General features: G+C 37.9%; 1 protein-coding gene across 1 annotated transcript; it reads left to right on the plus strand.

The window, feature by feature from the left end:
• The first annotated feature begins 1,398 nt into the window (after window positions 1-1,398).
• LOC144358466 (cytosolic beta-glucosidase-like) lies at window positions 1,399-5,448 on the plus strand. The gene is made up of 2 exons (XM_078012160.2): window positions 1,399-2,782; window positions 4,289-5,448. Exons 1-2 carry the CDS (start codon window positions 1,399-1,401, stop codon window positions 5,446-5,448), a joined length of 2,544 nt encoding a protein of 847 aa, XP_077868286.2.
• Window positions 5,449-9,287: the final 3,839 nt, after the last annotated feature.

A 9,287-nucleotide genomic window follows, 5' to 3' on the forward strand; every position in this document is an offset into this window, starting at 1 on the left:
CATAAAGTAAAACTCATATTTCCTCCCTTGTTTACTTTGCATTCGAACCCAGCATAATGACTATAACATGATACCTCGGACGGGCGATGAGACAGTGTTATACGTCTATTGACCAACAATTAAAATATTATTCCACTTAAAATTAATAAAATAAAAACAGTAATTACTATCACAATAGCGGCCATTTGTGCATATCATTTGTTTCCTGTGGGATTACTGAAGACGTAATCTTTTAATAAAATACGCTGTTGTAGCAGCTTGCACCAGCTTGAACGTTAGATGTCACAGGTTGGTGTATGCTATGTAATTCGATTATATTTCGTTGTTTGAAAAATATATATATATACATGTATATATATATATATCATATACACACTAATACATTGTTTACACTGAGGTCAGTAAATCCTGCAATTTTTCCTGAGTGAAAAAAAAAATGAGTTGAATAATGTCAACCGAAGTATACAATCGGGAAATACCTCAAGTAATTGCTAGCGTAGGTCACGTGATTTTTGATCCTGTCAGTTACATTAATTTGCATATTGCAAATCAGTAGAGCGTTATGGAATCCAAATCCAACATTAATGTAAAGCAAACCCAGCGAAAAGACAAGAATGCATTGCATTGATACTTTAATTAACAGTATTCCGGTATGAATCATTGGTGAAGGTTGGGACACTTTTGTCACAGTCGTTGCCAAGGTGACACTAATCACACGCGTGCTGGTCAATTTTATCACGTTTCAGTTTCAATCCGGATAACTGGTAAGTGAATATTTTGAATAGCTGCTTCGTGAACGCAACCTGGAATACAGTCTCAGCCTCTCCCTCTCTCTCTCGCCCGAACTTAGTGATTTGAAGAGTTAACTCCGAATGGTGCCGATGTTGTGACCGTCGTTACTGATTCATCTATAAGTGTAGGATCAACAACAAAGAGATTTAGTCATTTTTCATGTGTTTACCTTGCTAATGCGAATGTTAGCTTATGACACGACCAGGGCGTTTGTTTGGTATGTATAACAAATATAGATAACAATTGCGTGTACACACACTTTTATAGCGTTTTTTTCTCTTTATCTCTACATAGTAGAGATATCTCAAAATATCTATAATAATAATTACCAAAGTTACGTCACGTTTTATGTTTATGCCTATTTAATGATGTGTCTGACTAATAGATGGGAGTCTGCGAATTGCACGTCAAATCAATTATGGCAATTATGTTTTCGTCATCTGCCTATCAATGTTTCGTTTGAAATTGACTGGCACCCACTATTTTCAATGCTACACTATTTTATTATACTAACTGTATGAAATGCATATCTGGATAATAGTAATGTATTTTTTTCATATTGGCTTTTTCCCATATAGGAGTATATATGAGTGAACAAACACGAACATGGAGACGCCAGTGTTGGCACGGTTGGTCACGTTTTTTCTGAGTTTCTACTTTGTTCTATGCTTTCGCTCGAGGACCATAGCGGCCGAAGAGCTCCAATATGGTGGATACGTGTATAAACAGTTTCAGAATCCTGAGAGGGATAGATTTCTGTACGGTCATTTCCCGGCCAATTTCTCTTGGGGAGTCGCTACTTCCGCTCATCAGGTTGAGGGCGCCTGGGTGAAACACGGGAAAGGACGCAGTATCTGGGATATTTTCACCCACAAACGGAAACACATTTTCGGCGAAGAGAACGGAGACATTGCCTGTGGCAGTTACGATAATGTTAAACTGGATGTGGCGTTGCTACGGAAACTAGGTGTGAAACATTACAAGTTCTCGCTCTCTTGGGTAAGAATTTTACCCGAAGGCACCACGAACAGGATTAGTCAACAGGGTATTGAATATTACCATCGATTGATCGAAACTTTATTGAAAGTGAATATTGAACCAATCGTAACCTTGCATCATTGGGACTTGCCACAAGTGTTCCAAGACATGGGAGGGTGGAGCAACGAGCACGTGATCACATACTTTAACGACTATGCCGAGATCTGCTTCGCCGAATTCGGAGCGAAGGTTAAAAAATGGATTACGTTCGATCAGCCGTCGTCATTCGCCATACACGGGCACGATACGGGGATATTAGCGCCGGGACTCAAACACCAGGGCACTACGGTGTACCGCGTTGCTCACAACATGATTAAAGCACATGCGATGGCGTGGCACACGTACGATAAAAAATATAGAAGTATACAACACGGAGAAGTTGGAATATCCTTGCTTGCTAATTGGGGTATCTCAGTGACAGAACGGATTGCTGACTTGGAGTCAGCAGATATGTACATGCAGTTCACATTGGGGTGGTTCGCGCACCCTTTATTCGTCAATGGGGACTACCCTTATTCCTTGAAAGCGCAAGTGCTGATGAAAAGTCGGGAGCAGCATCTGACTTCATCTCGCCTTCCCAAATTTACAGAGAAGGAAAAAGTGTTAATACAGGGCTCTGTAGATTTCCTCGGAATTGAGTATTTTACTTCGTATTACGTGGATGCCAGGCGAAGTAAATACTTGTTGCCTGCGTCTCATCGGAAGGACCAAGACTCCGAAATATGGGCCAGTAGGAAATGGCCCACGACCGGTGCGCCTGAGTACCGGGTGGCTCCCTGGGGGATCCGTGAAGTACTGAAATGGGTCAAAGGGGAATATAACAACCCGCCGATCTACATCACGGGCAATGGCATGGCTGAAAACGTACCAAGTGACGATAAAAAATCCGTTAAGCTCATGGATATTTGGAGAATACAGTTCCTCAAGGCGCACATCGACGAAGTCTTGAAAGGTATTATAATTTCACAGTGAAATGAAAACATGCACTTTGATGTTTATACGTTATGTTAATGAATACATAAGATTATGATTTGTTATAAACTAAACGCGTCTTCACTGCTAAGTAATGATTTAATGACGCAATAAGATTCCCCAATTCAGTCATTTTCGACTAAATTAAATCATTATCTAACTATGCAATCGACATGCAATATCAAGCAACAATAATAAACAAAAATATGTTGCATCTTTAATATTTTCACTGTTTTGGAGGTATCAATTCACTTTATTGAATTTTGTGAATCTATAATCTAAATTCCTGTCTCCACGGAAACCGAAACCAAAACCTAATCGATTGATCATTATCTGTGGGGCGTTAATAAATTGCATCAAAACTCGTTTAGCTGTTCATCTGTCAATGGTGAAGAATTCTTCCAAAACATGTGTCCCTATCAACGAGATTAATATCTTTTCCAATGGAATTTTAATCAATTGATTTTTTTTTTCACATTTTCAATATTGACTAATATACTAGTATATGCTGATCTGAATGAATGAACAAAATATATATTGAGTGAAGATTGTACTAAAAACGTTTACCTTGAAGAATATTACGCGTGTTTGTATTTCAATGGTACATGTATTGTTAAAGCGGGAGGGTCGTCACCTGCGCATGCGCGGGAATTGAGTCCCAAGCGACGATAATAACACACGCTAAAAACGCAAAGGTTCATGGGTAGACGCTTGTTTGTAAACAATGACATGCTATGGCCATCTGACACATGCGCAGGTGACGACTCCCCCGCTTTAAATAGTGCATGAGTTCCATATTGTTTCGAATAATTTCCTTATCAACTTACGAGCTCGGACGTGACGTCAGTGTACCTCATCTATACTCATTATGCGACATTATTCAAATTTGACCAAACGAACCACGCACTTTCACTTTGCGATTTTCTTTTAGCTTTTTGGCGGCCCTTTTTTGGATTTAAAAATAGGTAAAATGCGTGCATTCATAATTCATAAACTATTTCGGGCACCACAAGTCAAAAAGCCAATCACATAGCTCATGAAATTCCTTTTCTAAAAGTGAGGGGGGCAAGGGTTATTTTCGTTCAACGTAATTGAAATATTTTTTGTTCGTACGTAAATTGAAAAAATAAATTCCGTAATTCTGTAATCACAGGCTAGACGTACAATATAATCAATCAAATATTTTGTTCGTACACTGTAAAAATGCGTAATTGTTCTCGGTACGTACAAGAATTTACATTCAAATAAAAAAATCGTAAAGAATAATCCAGGGAAATTACATTTTCGAAACTGTAAAACGACTAGATGACGCTATTCACTGCAAATTTCAATTCTCACTGTAAACTGTAAAAACGTCTTTTTTCCGTGTAAATTGTAAATTTCCCGTAAAACTGTACCCTTGCCCCTCTAAAAGTGTGTTAGTCGCGGCCATGTATAAAACATAAACGGTGGAAGAAATTAAATTCGTTTGCCTTTATATTTACAGCACAGAAACTGGATCGCGTGGACGTGAGAGGGTATACGGTCTGGTCGTTGATGGACAGCTTTGAATGGATGCATATGTACTCGGTTCGTTATGGGTTGTTTTACGTCAACCTAACCGATCCAGTGAGAACCAGAATGCCCCGGGCATCGGCGGAAAAATATGCGCAGATAATACAGACCAATGGATTCGTGAAACCGTCAAGGCGCGATGTTACCAAGCAACAAATAGCCCCGGAAGTAGTTAACGCTTCAATGCCACTGCAAACAAATCGAGGACCCTGGACGAAGGAAGACGATACTCAGGCTGGCGATAGAAGCGCCTCGCAACTGGTTACCGTCTCCGTCCCTGGCGTGGAACGCATTCACCCACGGCCACCAATACCTAACATAACCGAGACGGTCCCACCACATTCTCCTCGGCAGGGGTTCTGGGAGAAAAAAGAAGCCGACGCCCCGAAATACGATTTGCTGAAAGTGGAAAAATCACCGGAGTCTCAAGAAGCACCTGTCTTAGGCCATCAGCCGATAAAGAACGTCTTACCAAATTTCCCGAAGCCGAATAAGTATGATGGCAGACCAGCGCCAAAACCACAATCAACATTTTGGAATAAACCAGTCGACACCCTCTCAGAAATGCAACACGCTCGACCATCATCCACAATGCAAAACGTTCGGCCAGTGGTCAACAGTATGCCGCCAATATCGCAAAATGTTCAGCTACGAAAGCAAAATATACAGTCGCCTGTAGATAATATTCGCCTTCCAATACAGAATGTTCAACAGCCACTAGTGCAGAATGTCTTACCACAAATGGAAGAAGTTCGTCCACTGACGAAAGTTGATCTGTCAAAGCCTGTAGATGTCCGAACACCATACGTGCCGGGTGGTCAGTGGCCAGACCGGGCACAGGACGTCCCTAAGACTCGCTTCGTCGACACCAAGTCTCCACAAAGTGCCGAGTCTCCCAAACCAGTTTACTGGGGAAAACCCCCAAGTCTCAGTGCAATGGAACATGAGAGTAAGCCATTATTTGTGGACACTCCTCGACTGACTATAGGACGCCCACCGATACGCAACGTCCAAGTCAAAGCGGAAAATGTGCAGGTCGGAATAAGCAAATGGGACGCCAATAAGCGAAGGATGGATCGGACAAGTTTATAAGATATAATTTCGCCTTGGGCATTGGGATGGTTCGCGCACCATTAGACATTCGTTGGCAAAACGGTGGTGTGTGTGGAAGGGAGTCGACACTGAACATTTTGAACAAAAAAATACAGAAAATATTAGAGAAACCACATTTATATAAAAAATGCATTTATGATTTGATAGAGAAAGGCAAAAACAAAATGTCAGCTACGTCGTCTTCGAAAAAATGGTTCGAAACAAAAATGAAAAATTATTTGTACACCTATCTTACCGGCAAGTTGTTAATGGCCAACCCATAAAGACGCCATCATTTTATTTTCACCCCCACCGTACTTATATATGTTGTTTGAAGCATTGCTGTTGTGAATTTGATTCTTTGTATAGTGTCTCGAAAGTCGTGTTTTTTTATGAGATGGGTACACGATGTGCTCAGATAATATGCATGTAGCAGGTGAAGCTGACCTCGACAAGTTGGCATCGGGGCTGAAAGTTACGGGTAAAACAGAAATGTTAGATTTAGTAGAGTGTATGTGATTGTGAATCGGCGTATGAACTTTGCTACACGCGTGTTTTATATCAATGTACAATGATTCAGCATTGACCGTAGTTGACCAGATATGGATAGAATATAATAAGCAAACGACGTCGACGTTTAAATATAATGCATGATATTAATATGAATATGCGACGTTGCTATGTGAGTGTGACATCTGGGGGGAGATTAGTACACTATGTTGTTATAATTCTTCAATAAGATCCTCGCACTCAATCATGAGAACAATAACATAATATCTGTTCGTGGTTCATATACTAGTAGCTAGCTATTGTGGTATAAATACATGTGTAATGTTTCAATGGGATACTTATTAGTTTGGTTTGTAAATATTTTAAATAAGTTATTGTCAATTTGAAACTCATTGTATTAAAATAAAATAAATGATGTTTCAATTTAAGAGTTGAGAGGAAACATCAACAAACAAACCGACAGCGTGGATCGGTAATCACAATCCTTGTGACACCAAATGTTGTTGTTGGATTATTTTTTTTTAAATCTTGGCGCTAGAAATTGTTTATAAATGGAAGAATGTTCTATGTACTCTGTCTTAAAAAAGCATTTTTTATATAATTTTTGGCCTATTTTTTTCAAAATAATGTTTTTCACTACACTGCAGAATGGTGATCGCTGTAGACTAAATACCCCAATGAACAATAATATATAATTTTTTTTACTATTCTTCGCCAAATTACGGGTACAATCTGTTTTGACAGTTCAATCTTGTTGGGGCATCTTAGATGGACAATAACTGATGTTCATATATTAGTGACCCAACTTCATTTTTGAAATTTGAACTTTTTTGAAATGTTTTATGGGACCTTCGAAAGATTGTTTTTTTCTTTCAGTTTATAGTACTTAGGTTTATACATCTTATCCGTTTGGCCATGTGGTCGAAAGCGAGTTAGTTTATACATTTCTTCAAAACAAGCGTCATTTGAAATATGATAGAATAAATAAACAAAACAACTTGAATACAGATACATCAGGTATACTAGTAAATAAGACAATTTGTTTTACTAAAGACTATTGTTTCGAAGACGTTAAACTAAACTACTGAGTGTAGAAACAAACATGTCTTCACTGCTATCTTCTTTCATAGAAAGATTATTCTGGTAAATTATTTCGTGGGTAGTTTGGCCGTCTCCATAGTAACCTGGAAATGTTTTGCTCATTAACCTCGTAAATGTATTCCAACATCACGAATAATGCTCCAGTCGTGATTTCCGCGGCAACAATCAGTTGGTAAAGCGCTTATGGGACCATAAAACTGTCATCCATTGTTCGGGAAATTAGAATATTCAGATTAGCAGCAGGCTATTTTTATCAACCAATCAACATCACTGTCATCCATTGTTCGGGAAATTAGAATATTCAGATTAGCAGCAGGCTATTTTTATCAACCAATCAACGTCACTGTCACCCACTGACTGTACGAGTTAAATCAAGTCAACATTTCCAGAATACTGTAAAAGGATTAATTATTCACTGGGTTTTAATTTTGCTTATTTCGCTGACTGGGAAATGCGCTAAATTAAAACCCAGTGAATATGTTATATTTAGCATAGAACACATTATCTAAATGATAAAACCGTGAATTTTAAACCCACTGAATATGCCTGAAATGGTAAATCAGCGAAATTTAAACCCAGTGAAAATTAGTCATTTTACAGTAGTGTGGAGAGAGCTGAAGAATCTACGAAATAGAAGGAAGGTAACCAGGCTACTAAAAAGAAATAACAATTCCATTCAGAAATAAATACAAAATAGTAGTCAATCGTGACAAGAAGAAAACTCATTTCATAAGAACTCTAAATGCATGCAGTTAGGCAATATTGTCCAAAAATACTAAATGCAATAATATTTGTCAAATTTTGACCTGAAGCACAATTCCTCTATGATAAAGAAATAATATACTGCAATGGAAATTAATTTATTGAACTGACAGCACCATAATTGAACACACCTGTAAGTTATATATGCCCGTGCAGTACAGCAAAACCGGGGTCTCCACCGAGGAGCTTCTTTCTGAGTTCACTTCAAAAGGCTGTGTACACAGGAACTTGAACTGTGATGGCGCCAGACTTATGAACACAGACTTCTGGGATTTTAATTTCAATGAAAAAAGAAATATGCACAATTGATATAGATTATCATAGATAAGCCTTTAGAGAGCCTTTAAAACTTGGTGAAACAAGAACATAGTGTTAGTATTCAGAATAACGTATTTACATGGAGTAATGGCACGAGCGAGTCTGGTATATGCAAATTATAATCCAGATATTCTTCTTTCAGGCGTTAATGCCTTAATTTTCGTATTTTCGGTAAAAAAATTAATACTTTGAACGCAAATATTTCATAGATTTCATGATTACGTGTCTTATTTGGTTCTCGTGTAAACGTATTTTGTCACGTGTAGTCAAAAATAATATTTCGACTACTTGGAACAAACACACCGCTAACCGTTTTTATTTTCTGTATTGAAAGCCATGTTTAACTTCTTCCAGAAACCCGCTAGACTGGTAAACACATTTTAATCTTTTTTTCTAACGCGCAGCATATTATATCGCTTTAAAATTGGATTAGTAGAATGAGTCGGTTCCTACTCCGTGTCTCCAATTATTTCATTTTGGTAGAAACATCGTCTCTCTACTGTGCTCTAAATATTTGTTTAGTAGATGTATTACACTTGATCAGTCTAATTCCTTGTCTTGAATACGTCACTTTAGCACTGCGTTGTGAGTGGCATGGGCAACCATTACAAAGTATGTGTCGTGTGTTTGAACATAAACTCGCGGTCCGATAATTGCACAAACAATGAATTTCAGTTTTTGTGGTATTTTTTATACTCGAGCTTAAGTTTCACAGATAATTGCGCCACAGAGAATACAAACAAGGTCTTTACATATTTCAGTGAGGTTGGATAGGAAATCGGTCAAAGCACGCCGCTAAGTTGTAGTAAAGGAATAACATCTTTCCAGATAGTATTAGTATAATCATGACATTTTTTGTTTAAATTTCTATATGAACAGTTCTTTCAATAGTAAATATTTAATATTTGAAATAAAAATTCAAACAAATAAATAAATGTTCAAATTAAGCAGACATCATACTGGCTAACTTGGTAAAATTGTTATGTTGAGGACAGTTTGTAAACAACACAATGATAAATAAAGCATTGTTTTATTTTTAAAAGTATTTCGTTAAAGATTTTAAAAACAATTGAAGACAAGTTCCTCCAAATGGCAACTATTACGGTATTGAAAGACAACCTGTTCTCGAAACTGAATATATTATGGTA

This window comes from Saccoglossus kowalevskii, chromosome 6 (genome assembly GCF_978046115.1).
Source record: "Saccoglossus kowalevskii chromosome 6, keSacKowa6.1, whole genome shotgun sequence".
Classification (NCBI taxonomy): Eukaryota; Metazoa; Hemichordata; class Enteropneusta; family Harrimaniidae; genus Saccoglossus; species Saccoglossus kowalevskii.

Bases quoted from the DNA above. Each gene is read 5' to 3' on its own strand.
- LOC144358466 (XM_078012160.2), top strand. From the start codon at position 1,399: ATGGAGACGCCAGTGTTGGCACGGTTGGTCACGTTTTTTCTGAGTTTC. The intron at 2,783-4,288 runs GTATTATAATTT...TTATATTTACAG, and splicing joins CATCGACGAAGTCTTGAAAG to CACAGAAACTGGATCGCGTG.